At 43.4% G+C, this 18,744-nt stretch overlaps 1 protein-coding gene across 1 annotated transcript in view; it reads right to left on the bottom strand.

Moving 5' to 3' along the window:
- LOC138516490 (sec1 family domain-containing protein 2-like) overlaps window positions 1-18,744 on the bottom strand; it is a 492,588-nt gene that overhangs the window by 90,991 nt on the left and 382,853 nt on the right. The window contains exon 4 of the mRNA XM_069631659.1: window positions 4,195-4,314. Within this exon, the coding sequence (XP_069487760.1) occupies window positions 4,195-4,314 (120 nt within the window). The remainder of the gene's footprint in view (window positions 1-4,194; window positions 4,315-18,744) is intronic.

The raw sequence follows: 18,744 nt of genomic DNA, 5'->3' as shown, positions 1-18,744 counted from the left end.
GTTCATTTTGTAAACCAGTCTGTGTTGAATTCGGATTTAATATCTTGTTTTGGGTAACAAATACATATAGTCACATACACAGATAGATTATTTGTAATAGATATGACCAATAGCAAGTTTGAGACTGAGTTACAGAATGTAAATTGAAGGCAGATAAGAAATGTATCTGTTTTAAGAAACCACAAAAAAGTAGAAGATGCTGTGTTTGTCTTGAAAAAACCCAAGTTATTATAATAAAATGAAGCTCCAGATTAAGCTGGAACTGCCATGATTCAGCCATGTAAAGAATAATGTATCTGTAGTAAAAAACAGGTTGTCTTCCTCTGCCCTCTGTTGCAACGTCTTGAGGCTTGTGGGTGTCAATTGGTTTTGTGTTTTCTGTCTGGTCGACCTGCTTTGCTTTGGGGAGTGTTACACCAAATGTCTGTGTTTTTGAACCTTTGACAAACAGTACGATGTTTCTGACATGTTGTAAATGTTTTAGTTGTCCTTGTAGAAATATATCAAGTTGGATATCAAGTGGGGTTTAGAGTCATTGAACGACTACTTGGAAGAAATTGTGTCCTGAAGATGGCCCAAAAGAAAGCATGAAAGACACTAGGGATAGTGTCTAAATCTAACGAGGCCGAAACATGTCAACATTTTATCCGAGTTACCCATAGAAATGATATGTGGGTGCTTTGATGCAAACAAAGTTGACACAAATGTGTATATCTTGTTTTGCTCTTATCCCGCATGATGTGTTATTATGTGTAATGCACGTTTTTTGTAAAATGTCCTTCCAACAGAATCATTTTTTGCAATACGTTATTCGTTTTGTCTGTGGCACTTTGTGTCCTGTTTTTAAGTATATACAACATGCAATAAATTTAATTTTTTGAGTATCTGTTCCACACTGGCTTCTATGATGCATTGTTACATTAACAAACCGTATATGTTTAGTTTGTAAACTTTTTTCACTCGTACCTTTGGGCTCTGGAAAGAGGGGTAATCAGACTCACTTTACATTTGTTTTTCCTTGTGAATTAGTTCCCTTTGAGTTCTGATCCCCCAAAACCAAAAAATCAGGAACTTACCTGACTGAGGTTAGACTGATGAATGAGGTGACAAATGCGAGCACCAATCTTTGCAACAAACTGTGCAGTAACCTGGTGTCAATCTGGATGGTCCTGAAGCTTTCAAAACTTAGTTCACTTCAGACCAGTGACTATAATCAAACAAAAGCGTGAGCACTTTGTCAGTGTCCTGAAGAGTATTTCCCCTGAAAAGAGCGATGAAGGGAATATTCCCTGAACAGCAGGGACAATGTACATCAGAGTGGTCTTTTATCAATCCTCTGAAATCTTTTGTCGCACTGGTGATGGGACTGGACTGAATCAATGCTATCATCTTATCTATCACTACTACTGCTGCTGCATGTGTTGGCAGTGGTGGGGCAGTTGTTGGTGGCTTGACCCAGTTTCTCATCCATAGTATGGTCTTGGTGCTTGTAGTAGATCTTAGCCTCAAAGCTTATTACAGCCCGGGCTTGCAAAGACTTGTCTCAGCATCGGTCGAGCTCAGTGTAAGTGTTCTCTCACTGCAGCATTTTGGGGATGGGTCTCTCAGTTATACCCTGTAGGTTTGACTGTCACATGCTACGTTCAGGAAATCCTTTGGCCTGATGTTATGAAGAATTCACTTGTAATTTGTAGGTAGCTTTACAAATCACAATCTATTTACCATGCAGGCATGCTCCTGCTGTCTGCTCCATCTTCTGCACAAAGTGCTATGGTTACTGGACAGCCTCAAACCTAGCAGCTACTCTTCCACATGTGCTTCATGTAGGAGTTTGTGACCTGCAGGTGTAGTGTGGGCAGCGGATGATTAAGCTGCAGCGAAGGAGCCACACAGCAACTAGACCAGTGTCTTCAGCCAATCCTGATCAACCACTCTTGCCGCACATGCTGACGTACTTGAGCCAGGTCCTCACATTTTTCAGTAGGTTCTTAACTAAGGATCCGCGACACCTTGATGGGGCTTTGGGCTTTCTAGAAAACTCAGCCCTCTGGAGCTTTTTTTAAAATGCCCTATTGATTTTGGACAAAGGCGCCTCACCTACACCCCACTGTCTTTAGCCGATTATCCATTACCACAGAGGCTGCCATCCATGTCCACGCCTCACTCTTGGCTCTGCTCATGCATAATTTCTATTTCTCCTTCTGGTCACTCACACACCTAAGTCAGGGAACTCTCTGGGGGGCACTGCATCTTCCCAGCCTCTGGCATTTCTTCTCGGTCTCTCATTCTCATTATTGCAATGTCCTCTGCCATCAGGCTATTGTGCTCCTCTGGCGCTCATTGGCGCCCACTCGTTCTGACATAATGATTTAACGATAATGATTTGTTATTTATATAGCGCCTTAAGCCAAAGCGCTTTACAGAGAACATATTTACATACATTTATCATACCATCCGAAGATCGTACTCATTTATCGATCTCGGAAGGATGAAAGGCTGAGTCGGCCTTGCCGGGATTTGAACCTGTGACCTGCAGATCACACATATATCACAGCAGTGAGCGCTCAACCCGCTGAGCTATTTTACCGGCTGTCGCATATATCCCCAGTCTCTTCATGGCTTTCCAGCATTCCCCAGAAATACAGCTCGATCAGGATTCCCCCTCTCTCCATCTTTTCAGCCACTTTTCTGATATGTAGTTCTATTGCTGGCATCAACCGACCATGGAAAGGGAAAACGCTTTATGCCATGTTTTCTCTGTCTCATGGTGGTCCTTTCCCCACACCAGTCTTCCATCACCCCAATCATCTGTTAGGTATATGGGATGTGTAGTCTTTAAGGCTCACTGGGCTTGAGATAAGAACAGTTTCATCAGTAAAGCACGTTTCCATAATGAAATGAATGGAACAGTTACATCTGCTAGAAAGGACAGACAGCAAGCAAGTCTGTGCCTCCAGACCTACAACCTTGAAGGTCAGTTTATTTCTAAGGAGGCATAAGTAGCATGTCCATACCTCTCTGAGAACATTGTCTCACCTGCAGTGTCTGCAGAGAATGCCACCTTTCCCCTAGCATTTGCAATATTCACAAGCACCCCTAACGATCATCCACCGGAATCCCAGGCTTTCCGTCACTCTTATACACCAGATACACAAGTATAACGTATGGTCTTTTGATCACAAGACCAGTTCCACCACAGCTTCAAATGTCAAGGTAGCCCTCAGGTTTAGATGGGATGAGTGTGCCTCAAATTCAACAGAGCCAGACAACATGCTAAGCTCAGAATACAGTTAAACTATACCAACTCACTATCCAACTACTTTTTTTCACCCACTGCCGCTCACAAATTCCTGAGGGCCTATCCGAGAGAGATCTATTTCACTAGCAAGTGTGCCAAGAAATTCCGTTCAAAGTACAGGCAAATTATCCCTACATTCACCACAGGTGCAACCTATTTTCCTTGCTATGAATGTGGTCGTAGGAAATAGACCCTTTGCTGTGCAAGTCCACATACTCAGGAAGTGGGCCCCCTCGTGGTCTGTTTTGTTGTAAACTCTATCAACCTTCAAACCTTCCTCTTCACTAGTCTGTGGCCTCATCACCACAACCGGGGAAATACTGATATATAAGGGCATGTAAGGTGTCATGAAGTCTAGTTAGATAAAACACAGGCCAGGCAGAACATGTGGTTCCCAATAACCCTTTAAACCAAACCAAATCAATTCTCATGGAGCAGCAATATGCATAGAAACAACAAAGTATGGTCAGTCAGGATGGTCATTTGGCCGGATGTCACAGGATGAACTCAGAGATCAGCATGTCTCGTCAATGTTCAAAGGGGCCCACAACAAAAGTTCTCTCAGTTCTTGGAAAGCCTGGGATCTGGTCCCTTATGGCCGCTTAGCACAACAACATAAATCTGGGCAGTGGAGGGCTGGGGGGATTCTTCTGCCATTGTCGCGCCTTGAAACACTTGGGTGTAGGCGCATTATAAATGCCATTTCATATCATATCAATGGGAGTGTGTGCATAAAAGAAAAACAGTGGGAAAATCAGCTCTATTTTCTTATAATGTATTCAATGGGGAGCTACTTCGTCTATGACGGAAAGTATGAATAAGTATATCAAGGTTAAGATTGCATAGATAACATCTCACATGTACATGCACATATTCAAATACTCAGAGATGGGTACCTGGATGTTTGGCTTCTGTGCAGATATCAGATCTTTTACCATTTTGACCTCTGAGGCGGTTACTCCACCAATCACATACAAGATCAGGAGGGGATGATCACTGGGATGTGGACGACTCACCTGTTTTGAAAAAAAGAGAAAAATTAAGTATTACAAACTTGTTCCCCACATCAGAAATGTTGGCGGAGTGACAGCAAGTGACAGCAGTCTTACTATATAGACATACTGTGGGTAAATGTTCAGACTGTAACAAATCAAGGATGTTATAACTCTCTCAAGTGACAAATATTTATTTGTGCGAAGAACATTGGTTTTCATGTTGTTATCTTCACATGCACTTTTAATCACAGCCATGTAAAGTGGTGCTGTGTGTGCACCATGTGGACAGCAGCCAATCTCATAACCTCCTACATCACCTTAGGTGACTAGGAGGAAACTAGTCGTGAAGACCACTCCTTATGTACCTAGCAGGAGGACAATGAGATTCTTCGACTGTGCAAGATACTCTCTCAGAAAATTGTGGTTGAGATACAATAGTTTTCTGTGCTGTCCCTAGGTTTCAGAACCTCTTTGAGCACAGCAATCCTCTTCTACCACACTTTATGCTATTCAGAAGAATGTTCAAAACCAGGTCTGGAAACCTTCCCTTGCAAGCCCCACTCATCATCTACGGTAGATGCTGAGGTGCTGAGCAAAGGTGAATCAGCTATGTCTGGCTAAAGCCATGGAGAGATGCTTCATCAAGTGGAATCATTTACTGAGCTGTCACCAGTTCGAATTTAACACAGATTGCACCATTATGACAACAACACTAGATTTGCAAATTGTTTGCGACATGAATACCAGGGTTTTGATGGTCAAAGCTGAAAAACTGCCACCTTATCAACCGTATGACCCAACAATTAATCTTGTGCCCGATCAACCGATTCCTCATGGGAGGATCTTTTCCAGCACGGTGAAGGAAGAGGCAATACTTAAAGACTACACAGAAGATCCCATGAAAAAAGGCTTTATATGGACCTCCACCTCCCATGCCATGGCACAGATGTATTGTATGGCATTACATTGAATACAGAGACTTAAATAACATTACAATCAAGAATAGAGATCCACTACCTCTGATACCTGATCTCACTGACCAAGTACACACTGCACGATAGTTTGCTAAGTTGAATCTCCGGGGTGGCTATGACATGATCCAAATATATCAGGGTAACGAGTGGAAAATGACTTTAAGACCAAGTTCGGCCACTATGAGCTGTCATCTCAGACCTGTTTCAGGATGTGGCTACAGTTCTCCTGGTGGTGTCCTTTGTAGATATCCTGATTTATTTACAAGCTCTAATGAAACACCAACACCATGTGCTAGAAGTCCTATGGTAACTGAAAGATCAATGCTTGCATGCCAAACTTAAGAAACGCCAGTTGAGTGTACAAGAGGTGGAGTAAGTATTCACTCCCAATGGAGTACCAATGGACCAGAAGAAAATCCTAGCAGTTATGGAGTGGCCCTAACCTCATTCAGTGACAGACGTCCAACAATGCTTGTTGTTCGCCAATTTTTACCATCTCTTCATTAAAGGACTACTCAGCAGAGCCTCAGTCTCTCACCCAACGCACAACACAATATGTGTCGTCTGTATTGGTCCAAGCAACCCAGAATGCTTTTGATTAACTTAAAGTAGCCTTGTGATCTGCTCTTGTCTTTATTCAACCAGACAATAGTAAAACATTTGTGATGGAGGCAGATGCATCCAATAGATTTGGGGCGATCCTATGAGGAAAGGTCTGGATGTGTTGCTACATCCAGTGGCATACTTTTCCATGTAATTAAATCTCGCCAAATGCATTTAATTTAAATTTAATTTCATCTATTGTGATTTATATCGCACTTTTGCCAAAGAGCCACTACAACTATTAAATAAAGAATGGTACAATCATAAAAAATGAGATAAGTAAGTAATGAAGAAGAGGAACAGGATAGGAGATATCTCTTGAGCTGAGTATGGAAGAGAGAAAAAGTAGAAAAAGAACAAAAAAGAAGAGGAGGAAGGGAATTCCAATGAAAGGGTGCCAAAAGAAAAAAAGTGTGGAAACGGGACGAGGCACAGGGGGGTTTGCAAACAACCAGCTCATACGTGGATTCAGATCAAAGAGATCTAGCTGGGACGTAGAAAAAAACAAGAGAAGCAAGATAAGGTGGAGCAAGACCATGAAGACATTTGAAAACAATAGAAAGGAAGTGAAAGAGAAGAGGAGACTCAGAAGACAGGATAACAGCAGAAAAAAGAGCAGCACAAATAGAAGAGCGAAAAGATAGCTCTAACAGTAAGTGAATAGCACAACTATAGCTAGAACGAAGAGGAGCCAGAAGTCCAATCAACAGAGAATAACAATAGTCAATACGAGAGAAAATAAGGCTGAAAATAAGAACCTTAGTGGCTTGAAAAGACAAAAAAGGGCGAGCACAACAAAGATTGAAAAGGATATAGTGACAATTACAGGCAGTGAGGGAAATGTGGGAAGAGTAGGAGAGAAAGGAATCAAAAAGAACTATAAGATTACAAGCAGAGCTTCAAAAAGGAAGCTGGGTAGTGGGAAAGAGTACAGAACAAGAGGATGAAAGGGGGATGGGGACAAAGAAGGAAAATAAAGAACTTCAGTTTTGATGGAGCTCAAGTGAAGAAAAGTGAGAAGCCATCCAAGCTTGGATTGCTGAAAGACAAGCAGAAACATTACAGTGGAGAGCATCACTGAACTCCGAAAAAGAGAAAATGAATTGAGAATAGTTTGCATAGAAGTGACACGACAGATTGTATGAAGAGATAAGTGAAGAGAGAGGAATAGTATAGTGAGAAAATAAAAAAGGGCTAAGAATCAAACCCTGAGAGACACCACAAAAAGAGTATGGTTCGTGAGAGCTGACCCGCACAGGAAACAGAATAGGTATGGCCAGAGAGATAGGATTGAAACCACGTAAGAGGAGAACCCGTAATACCCAAAGATGAAAGTGTAGGTAGCAGAGTGGGATGATCAATCATGTCAAAAGCAGCAGAAAGATCAAGTAGAATAAGAATAGAGGAGAGTTTACTATGCCAAGCAGAAAGTCCAAGACATGCAACAGAGCAGTCTTGGTAGAGTGACCAGCTCTAAACCCAGATTTGAGTGGAGAAAGGAGAGAATGAAGATAAAGAAAGGTCAAAACTTGAGAGAAAACAATTCTCTTTAAGAGTTTAGAAAGGAAAGGAAGTAAAGAAATAGGGCAGAAGTTAGCAGGTAAAGACAGATTCAGAGATGATTGTTTTGGAATGGGAATTACAGTAGCATGTTTAACAAGTGCCGGAGAAAAGTAAAGAAAAGAGAGCGAAGAGTAGTAAGTTAAGTAAGAATGTTAGGATAGACTAATGCAATTAGTAAGGAGGGAATAGAGTCAGAAGGAGAAGTAGTTGGATGAGCACGAGAGAGAAACTGAGCGGTATCAATATCTGTAAGAGGAGAAAAGGCAGAAAAGGAAGGGTTGGAAACAGAAGGTAATAGAGGGGCAGGGACTGGGGGGTGGGGAAAGGAGTATAGATGGTAGAGACTTTAGTAGTGAAATGGTGAGCAAGATCAGAAGCAGAAAGAGACTAGGATAGAGAAGGAATGGGGGGACGAGGAGAAAGAATGGAGTTAAGGAGCCGACAGAGTAAAAAAGGATGCTTCAAAAGAGAAAAGGTCAAGGCGGAGAAATATTGCTTTTTGCGAGATAAAAGAGTGTCATATGAAGAGTGAGCGGAAGGCATAAGATCAAGGTCATGAAGGGATTGAGATGTTTTCCACTGGCGCTCAAGTTTCCGGAGAGAATTACAAAGTGCAAGAAGAGCAGGGGTAAGCCATGGACAAGAGGTTTACAGGAAAGAGTAAAAGGATGAGAAGGGTAAAGAGATTCCACAGTGGATGTAAGAGTAGTTTGGAGAATGTCCAGAGCAGAATCAGTGGTTAGAGTAGCAAAGGAATGACTAAGAGGAAGAGAAGAAGTCAGAGTAGAAGTAAAAGATAAAGAATCAAAGCAACGCAGATCACAATGCAAAAAAGCTTTTGTAGAAGAAGGTAAAGGCAGAGGTGGTGAAAGGTGAATGGAAAAGGACAACAAAAAGTGATCTGAGGAATATACAGGATAAGAAGAAAACAAGACATTACAAGGAACAGGGGAACATTTAAGATCAAGAGAGAAACCAGAGGAATGTGAAGGGGGATAGTCAAGAGCTGATAGGTGGCAGGAATCCAGCAAGGGAAGAAAGGCAGATGAAGAATGAGTAGAATCAAGATGCAATCCCTGAATACAAAAAGTGGAGAGATAGAAGGGAGAACAGAGAAAAGTGAAGTATCAAAATCTGGGATAAAAGAGAAAATAGGGCCTGGAGGGCGCTAGAAAGTTGAAGAGATTCCTGAGGTTTAGGAAAGGAAGCAAAGTGATACTCAAACGATGAAAAAGAGGTAGAGGGACCAGGAGAGACCGGTGTAACCAGGAAGAGTGAGAAAGAATGCCTATCCCACCGGCCTGGCCAGTGGGGATGGGTGTGTCAGAGAGGTTAGAGGAAGAGGATAAGAGAGAAGCCGGAGTGACTGTGTCAGAGGGTGAAATCCAGGTTTAAGGTACGACAAAGAAAGTTAAGATATAGTCGCTGGAACAGGTCAAGAGTGACACAAGACTTGTTACACAACAATCTAGTGCCCCAGAGACCGATAGAAATAGGAAAAAGAGCCCGTGTAGGGGTCGGGGAGTAAATAGAATTAGAGACTGGGCGAGGACAGGATTGGTGAGGTGAAATAGAGTGTTCAGAAATATGAACAGGAATGGGGTGAGACATTGAAAAAAGGAGGCGAGCTAAAGAGTAGCAATTAAGTAACAATGAGATTGCTAATAGCATGATGAATGAGGAATTCAGTCACACCGGGAAGCAGAAAATCAAGGAAAGTAGTGGACCAGGGGCTAACAGGAGCAGTCAAAGCCCTTAAAATGCTGCCCTTTGACTGGGACGTCCTAAAGGCACTCCCTGCAACTATCCAATTGACAACAAAGAATTAATAGCCATTGAACAGTGATTCAGCTATTGGAGACATTATGCATAAGGATCAATGCATTGTCTCAAATGGCTGTGATAACTCACAGAGAATTCAGGAAAATGTAAGGGCTTTTGTTTTCAATTTTGTTTTTTTAAAAACAGCTTAAGGTGAGAATGTGCAGATTGTTCAATGTAACGCTAGGAAGATTGTTCATGGTAGCGATCGGCTTGCAGATACTCAAGCCCCCCACTCAAACATCTTCCTTCCACATCCTGATGATCCTCTCTTTATGTCTCTCTATTACTCTCTCCCTTATCGCCTCCTATTCTCCTCCCTCCTACTCCATCCACCTTCTCTCCTCACACTCCCCTGAAACATCCTTCTCTATCCCTTCAAGGTTCCTCTTTTTATATACCTGTCTTTCTCTCTCTCTCTCTCTCTCTCTTTCTCTCTATTTCTCTCTATTTCTTTCTATTTCTCTCTCCCTCTCTCCTGCTTACCTCCACCTCACCATCACTCTGCCTTCCCTTCAGCCTTACCACTTCACATTCCACATTAAGACTATGCTCTCTGCATTACTCCTCTCCCCACACTACTAGACATACCCATCTTCTCACCTCTTTATATGTCCTTATTCTCACACCATGCTCTGGGATTTGGTACCCTACTAACCCTTCTAGGGATATGGGACCCTGCTCACTCTCCTAATACATGCACTCCCATAATTCTCACCCTCCCTCAATTCTCTCCTGCACCCTTCTCCTCACACCCCACTTGAATACCTCCTCTATAATCCTTACTCTCTCCCAACACCCTCTCACTCTACATACTATCCTTAATACCCAATTATCTGCAACGCCTCCCTCACAGCTAACCTCACTGAAATGGGGTTACCGAGCCAGACCTTTAAGATGAGATAGCAATACTTTGAGATGGATGGGGATACTGAAACATCAATAATCAAACGAACTCAGGAAGTTGGCAAATCACATCTGTTTTATTTGCAATTGTCTAAAATAGGGAGTTATAATGAACAACATTTCTCTCGATCTTCTCACTCAGCAAGTTTTATAAAAAAGTAGGTTTATATAGTAAAAACTTGTCATTATTTATGTCATCCTACGTAGTAAACTACAAAAACCTATTTGAGAAAGTGATAGATAATGTGGGAAGATCTAGCTATACATTCCATACGTGTTGGGAAGATGATTGGGTCTCTAACATCAGGTCGGGCAACTAAGCCATGTCACCATGAACGTCATCAAATACACGACGCCCCATTGGTTACACAAACTATAGGGCTCTTTATTACGCGGCCCCCTTTAATTGGTTGGCATCCTTGTATCTGTCAATACTTTTCCAAATACACCTGTAGCACGCAGGCTGGCATCCAGGTGCTGGTGGGATGGTCTTAACCATAGCTTCCCACCAATTAGCCTACTATCCATCATCACTCTGCTGTCTGCCGGTCAATTAGCCCTTTGAAGATTGGCCTTGAGTTTGTTCTTCGTTCCTGGGAATAAGAGGGAGTATAGCATACTCTGTCTACTGGAGTTGGCATAGCACATCATGATTATCTATTTTCACTCATCCACGTGACTAAAGACCATGTTTTAGAGCTCTGCTGCATTTAAAATACTCTTATTTAATGAACCCCTGACGTCTTCATTGTTCTCGTGCCTGTCTTCTTGAACAGGAGTTTGTTCTTTTCACACGCTTGTAACCACTGTCTGATCATTCAGGGCCAGAGCAGCCTTGGCTCCTTGGTGCTGGTCCAGCCTCGCCTTTCTGTGATTCACCTCTGTAATTCAATTGCTCTTCAGCTGCGAAACACCAGAACAGCCTTTCTTTCTATGGGTCCAGCTCTGCTACAATGCGTAGTGGAATCGTCCATAGTTCATTCACTCATATATATATATATATATATATATATATATATATATATATATGTTGTTGCATGCCGCAATCTATTCACTACATCGCTAGCCTTACGAATACTTTGTCTGCTTGTGATGGTTTCTAATGTGCATTTTGCCTTCCGACCTATTTCCAACATGGCCGCCACTTCTGCACTAGGAAATCGTCTACTCCACAGTCCTCCAGGACCCTTACCAGGAGGACAGTTTGATGGTAACCCGCATAAGGTTAAGGAGTTCTTGGACTCCTGCTCTGTGCAATTTGCCTTTAAAGCAGCTTATTTTCATACTGATAGAGATCGTGTGGGATATATGGTCTCACAAATGACTGGACCAGCATTGGCTTGGGCAACACCTTTAGTCACAAACAATAACCCTATTTTAGACTCTCATACAGCATTTTGCAATAGCATCCGTACCATGTTTGGCCGCCAAGAGATTCGTGTAGCGTCACAAGAACACCTCCTTGACCTAAAACAAGGAAGTTTAGATATTTTGGCTTGCATTCAAACAGATGGCAAGCAAAACCACTTGGTCAGATGACGCTCAGGTCACACTCTTCAGAAGAGGTTTATCTGAAGACCTCATTGACGAGGTGTCTCGGGTCCCTCGCCCCTCTACACTAACTGAATTCATCGCATTGGTAATGCAAATAGATTACCGTATGAAGGAAAGACTAATGGAGAGAAAAAAGGGAAGGAATACACAAACTACTTTCTCTCCTTCTTCTCGTCCTCAGTCCAATGATGAACCGATGCAATTGGGTTCAACAGCTCGAGGCCCCTTGACTCCCGAAGAGAGAAACCGGAGGAGGACCTTGGGTCTTTGTATGTACTGTTGTTCAAATAACCACACGGTACAAGATTGCCCAATTACACCACCTCGGCGTTTGGGAAACGCCAGCTCCCGGCCGTAAGGGGAACCACGGTACGGGAACCAACACCTAAACAGGGTTCCTCACAAACCTCTTACTCCTCCTTCTGTACTAGTCAGACCGATTCTCATATGGTGGTACTCTTGGTCTCTTTCTCCTTCGGTGATCGTCTGCTACAGAACATACCGGCACTAGTGGACAGTGGAGCGGCCGGAAATTTCATTGATGATCAATGGGCCATCTCACACAGAGTTCCCAGGTCCACTAAGGTAGAACCTATTCCAGTGGAAAGTGTGGATGGTAGCCCTTTGGTTTCCGGACCCATCAAGGATCAAACTAATCCAATCTTGATGAACATCTCTGGTCATCAAGAGATTCTCACGTTGGATATCATTCGGGCAGCCCATCATCCAGTAATTCTAGGATTACCGTGGTTAAGGAAAAACAACCCGTTCATTAACTGGACAGATGGATCTTTCTTTCTGGGGTCTGAATACTGCATAACCCATTGTGTCAAAAATCAGCAAAAGGTGATGGTTGACTCTGCTCCAGTTCCCTTGAATCACCAGTGGGTAACCTCCCTTAACCATGTGTCTGGGCTTCCAGAACGCTATCATAAATTCCAGGAAGTTTTTTCTGTCTCAGAATACACTCAACTTCCCCCTCACCGTAGGGATGACTGCTCTATAGAGCTGGTTCCTGACCAGCCATTACCATTTGGGCGAATGTATATCTTATCTGAAAACGAAAAGGAGGTCCTACGTGAGTATCTTCGAACCCATCTTAAGAATGGACTGATCACCGAATCCACTTCACCTGCGGCTGCCTCTTTGTGTTTTGTTTCCAAAAGAAACTCTACGGAACTCCGCCCGTGCATAGATTTCCGTGGGCTGAATAAAATCACAGTTCCTGACAAATACCCTAGGCCATTAATACCCGACATTCTTGAAGCAGTCAAAGGGGCCAACATTTACACCAAATTGGATCTCAAGGGAGCGTATCATCTTATTCGAATAAAACCGGGTGACGAATGGAAGACAGCATTTAGAACTCCGTTTGGACATTTTCAATACAGAGTGATGCCTTTTGGATTGTCCAACGCCCCGGCTATTTTCCAAAGTTTTATGGATCACATCTTTGCAGATCTGCTACTTCATAATATGGTTGTCTATTCAGATGATATTTTGATATTCTCTTTCAATATCCAAGAACATCAGAAACATGTTGAAGAGGTGTTACGGCGGCTCCAACAAAACCATTTGTATTGTAAGATAGAGAAATGCTCCTTCCATCAAACTCCAGTTACCTACCTAGGATATGTTCTTTCGGCCAAAGGAATAGCAATGGACCCTGAAAAGGTGTCTGCTGTCCAGAACTGGCCCACTCCCTCTTCCGGCAAGGACATTCAACGCTTTGTTGGATTCGCTAATTTCTATCGAAGGTTTATTCCCGAATTCTCAAGACTTACTCAACCTTTGACAAATCTACTAAAAAAGGGAAAAAAGTTTTTATGGTCTCCGATCACAGACCAAGCATTCAATAAACTTAAGGAATTGTTTACCTCAGCTCCTATCCTGTTAACACCTGATCAATCCCGCAGGTTTATTGTTGAAACCGATGCCTCACAGTATGCTCTAGGAGCAGTTCTACTTCAACTAGACGATTCTAATCAAGAACGCCCTGTAGCCTATCTATCCAAGACACTTGCTCCTGCCGACCTAAACTATACTGTTCTAGAAAAAGAACTCTTAGCCATCAAGCGAGCCTTTGAGGAGTGGCGTCATTTACTCTTAGGAGCCAGACATCCTGTTGAAGTCAGGACAGATCATCACAACCTCCGGATTCTGCAGTACGCACAAACCTGTAATAGCCACCAGGCTCGCTGGGCTCATTTCTTCTCTCCATACAGGATCACTTTCTCATTTATTCCCGGAAGGGATAATTTGAAGGCGGATGCTCTTTCACGGAAGGAACACCTTCCCAACAAACTTTCCAAGACAGAACCCATCTTTCCCCTGATGGCTTCAGGTTTACAAACCACATCAGATTTTTTGTCACGACTTAAGGTCCAATCTAGGCACATTACCAAGGACCATCTGTCACTTACCGATAAAACGGCTTTGATCAAGGAAGACAATTGTTATTTTCATGGAAATAAGGCATTCATTCCCACTCGACCACTCCAGAAAGAAGTCTTGGACATGTGTCACTCTTCACAGATAGCTGGACACCGTGGAGTCCTGTCAACTCTGGAATTGATCTCACGTTTTTTCTGGTGGCCTACGTTCTGGAAGGATGTCAAGGAATACGTTAGGTCCTGCCCCGTCTGCCTACAAACCAAGGTTCCTCGAAAAGCACCTCTTGGGATGCCATTACCCTCTCACCCTTGGCAGATAATATCAACGGATTTTATTGTTGATCTTCCACCTTCAGGGGGTTGTTCCACTATAACGGTAACCATCGATACCCTTACCAAAATGGCTCACTTCACTCCTCTGATAGGAGTACCATCGGCAGCACGAATGGCCCGCATCTTTATCAGTAACATCTTCACCTTACATGGTTTACCCGAGACTATCATCTCTGACAGGGGTTCACAGTATACCTCACAATATTGGAAGCTTGTCTGTTCACACCTCGGTATTTCTCGGGCTCTCAGTTCAGGCTATCACCCTCAATCGAATGGCCAGACTGAGAGACTCAATCAAACATTGGAAGGATATCTCCGAGCTATGTTTCTGCAGCCCAAGATAACTGGAAGGAACTCCTGCCCATGGCCGAATTCACATACAATAACTCATACCATTCTGCCATTAACACAACTCCTTTTCATTGTACATATGGATTCAATCCCACTGAAAAGATCCGAAACCAGATTTCCAGATGTGGAAATAATGCTCCAGATACGTCACGGACATAGCTCCGCCTTGACCGCATTACAAAATTCACAAGTCAAAAGGAAACATTTTGCAGATCGCCACAGAACCCCAGCACCAGTGATCAAGAAAAGGGACTGGGTTTGGCTATCCTCTAGATTTCTCCCTCGCCATTTAGTACCATCTAAGCTTTCTCCTCGATTTTTTGGACCTTTTCAGGTTATTTCAACGATTGGTACCGCATCTTTTAAACTCCGACTCCCGACTTCCTGGTCCCGGATTCATCCTGTTTTTCACATATCACAATTGAAATCAGACAATCAAAGTATTTTTCACCCTGTGGTCTCGGTTTGTCCTCCCCCAGAGATGTGTGAAACCGGACCAGAATACGAAGTCAAAGAAATTTGTGACTCTCGGTACCATCGGGGTAGGTTACAGTATCTTGTGGACTGGAAGGGGTATTCTCCTGCTGCCCGCACATGGGAACCTGAGACTGAGATTCATGCTCCCCGCCTTATTAAGAAATTTCACCTCAAACACCCGTCTAAACCGGGAGGAAGCAGGTCTAAAAAGGGGCATACTGTGATGGTTTCTAATGTGCATTTCGCCTTCCGACCTATTTCCAACATGGCCGCCACTTCTGCACTAGGAAATCGTCTACTCCACAGTCTAGTTGAGACTGATTCCAAGATGGCCGCCACAGCGGTTACCATCGCTAGCGACGATGGTAAATTGTTGTTAATTCCCAGGAAGCCTTGCAACCTTCCACCATCACTTCCTGTTCACTCCCTTATAATCCAGCAACAACAGAAAGAAGATGCGTTGCTACTCTCTCAGGAGCCGGCACACGCTTCGTAAGTTCGCCTCACTAGGATTACGAAGACCTTTCCTCTCAACCATTTTCTGTCTACTTTACTCACCTTCTTGTTCTCCATTCCTCCCTTTTATTTCAGAAGGCTTTACGGAACCTTTCATTTTCATTTCCGGCATTTCCGGGATCGATTCTACTTCTAAGCACGCTTAGACCCGGAATCTCCTCCATACCTCCCTCCAGCGAGTCTCTAGGTACTAATCTACTTTTCATCTTACTTCTTCAATCACACCCGGCTATCGGACTTCTGTTTCTAACTCCTCACCCTTCCTTTATAGCAATACCTTGTTGGGAACCTCCAGATTTTCCTCATCCACTCAGGCTGGCTCAAAAGGACTTGGAAGTAAAAGGGTAGGCTTTCTCCTAGTTCATCCTACTCTTATAGAACTAGATACACCCACCCTAAATCTTACGGGTCTTTTCTTTCCCTCATCATAGTGCCCTCTTACTTTTGCAACACGACGGAGATTCCTTACCTCTCCGCTCTCTTCATGTTTAGCACATGGTAAGCTCTCAGAACCCTCTATAGGAACTTCTCCTTTCCTTACTTTCAGGAATAACTGTGTTCATTTTTACCCACTATATTAAGCTCAGTTTCAAAGGCCTCTCGTCTAAAACAGCCAGAAAGAATACCCAGACCAGCTCTCACCGGGTCTCCACAGGAAGACAACGCCCACCAGCAGCTCTTCCAGGGTTTTAATCCCCAGGAGGGTTTCCCTGAGAGTTTCACGAAGGACAAGCTTTTGCAGGTCCTTTGAGGAGTTCTCAGGGGGATTTCTCCTATTCTTCGAAGATCCACCAGGGTTTCTTCAGACATCTGTTCACCATATAAATCCCCAGGTAGGTGGTTTTTTGTTTCTTCCCAGTGTATTTCGGAACAATTTTGTTGTCTTTACAAAACAGTTAACACTGCTTGCATTTCTTGCATCTGTACATTTGTAAAAGGACTTAATATCTTCATCGTTTCTGTAGCATAAACTTCTTCATCTCGATCTCAAAATGTTGCTTGTCCTCGATACCTTCGTAACACCTATAGAATGTTTATGTTCTCTTGCCTCTGCATCTCTTCCTGGTGCATCAGCTTTGCTTCGTGTGACGTCACCAAACTTCCCTTTTGCTCATTTGTCCCACTTCTTCCGGGATTTCATTCAAATGGCCATCATACTGTCGTATATGCAGGTATGGTTTTCTCAATGGGAACCTTGCTTCCAGGATTCTCCTTGGTATTGGTATCTTCACTGGCACTGCACATATTTCACACTCTGATTCCCAACATATAGGCAACATGGGAGAAGTGCTTGAGGTGGGGGTACTTGGCTCCTTCTCTACACACCCCCCTCTGGGTGATTCATCGACCACTCTCCCATCATCCTTCACATCTAGGGGCCTCATTACGACCCAGGCGGAGGACCATGGTCCATGCCGGTGTCCGCCATGGCGAAATGGGGAATTACCACCCCATTCCAAGGTTGGTGGGGCGGTAATTCCCCATGCCGCAACGGCCCTTCCCCATTCCCATTTTTGCCCCATAGGGCTCAACGGGAATGGGAAAGGCGCTAAGTACGGTGCCGCAATTTTAGCACCAAGGTCCCTTTGCGGGTCCCTACTTTAACGGCTGGTAAAACCAGGTGTTAAGGTCGGGTCCCGCAAAGGGACCTCGTAATTAGGCGCTAATAGGTTAATGGCGCCGCAGCCTTTACGGCGCCGTTAACCCATTAGCGCCTGGGTCGTAATGAGGCCCTAGACATCCTTGTCTGAAGAAATGCTTCTTAGGGACACATATTTATATCACTCCTTTTAGGCATCCAGCTGATTTCACATGCTCATCCTTGTTCCAAGTCATAAGCATGCACTGTCCGCTTGGACTGCTGTAGATCCACTTCCCCACATATGTCTTGTGATTCTTTGGGTACAGGAACTTCGTCCCCTAGGTGCATAGATGCTAGCCTTCACATAGTCTCTGATCTCTTCGTCTGTTAGCTCTTTAGTTTTCCATCCTGATTCAACATCAATCATGATCTTCATTCCTATTGCTTTCGTTGCAGTCTTCTTGCATTGGGAGCTAGCTAATCTGATTTCACAGAATCCAAGCAAAAGCATCAATATGAGGGCTCCAAGGAATTTGAACATATCTGCCATCTATTGTGGACCCCATGAAAAGAGTGATCCAAACCAACTATCAGCAGCAATGTCTTTCACTTTGTCTACCATTTGTACGTGTAGCTTCATCAACCTATCTATGGCCTCTGTCAATGTGCCATTTTCAACATCAGGAGATGGTGTGAACGTGCAACATGATTCTCCAATTTTGGCACAAACACCTCCATCCATGGCTGTGATCATGATCAAGACGTATCTGTTCTAAAGAGTCATTAGTCGTATGGCCCTCAGCTCTTCTTTGATAGCATTGAATCCCTTTATGGTAGTGTTGATCGTCTTCAACAACTCCCAACTGGTTTTTTGGAACCACTTATTATTTGCATATGTCTGGATCCTGGGCATGAAGATTATTGTGAATATTGCTGAGGTCTGACTGAATAATCTGTACTCATATGTAATGGAGTCAAAAGCTTCTATTGACTTAGAAGAGAAATAGTTCTCTCTCTTCATTCGATTTATCAGCTCCACAGATCTCTTCTTCCTCAGATGAGCATCTGCTTTTGGAAGGTCACCAATATTTAAATCACTTTCAGGAATCACCAATGCCGGAAGATGAACGTTCACTATAGAACACCGTCCTCCCCACTCTTTGGGCAGCTTTATTTAAGCTCTGGATCCACAAGCCCAGTAGTGATCCATTGTCACTGCTGTTCCAATGATCATTCCTGGAACTTCAAAGATACGACCATAATTCTGGTTCTCTCCAACCTTTCTTGTGCCATTGTTTCTGAAACACAGTTTTGCACTTTCCAGACAGACTATCTGCAATGGCCCTCCTTTGTCTTCGACCCAAGTCAATAGTTTAGC

Source organism: Ambystoma mexicanum, chromosome 6q (assembly GCF_040938575.1).
Source record: "Ambystoma mexicanum isolate Mex_15411 chromosome 6q, UKY_AmexF1_1, whole genome shotgun sequence".
Taxonomy (NCBI): domain Eukaryota; kingdom Metazoa; phylum Chordata; class Amphibia; order Caudata; family Ambystomatidae; genus Ambystoma; species Ambystoma mexicanum.
This window is presented reverse-complemented; position numbering and strand designations above follow the sequence as displayed.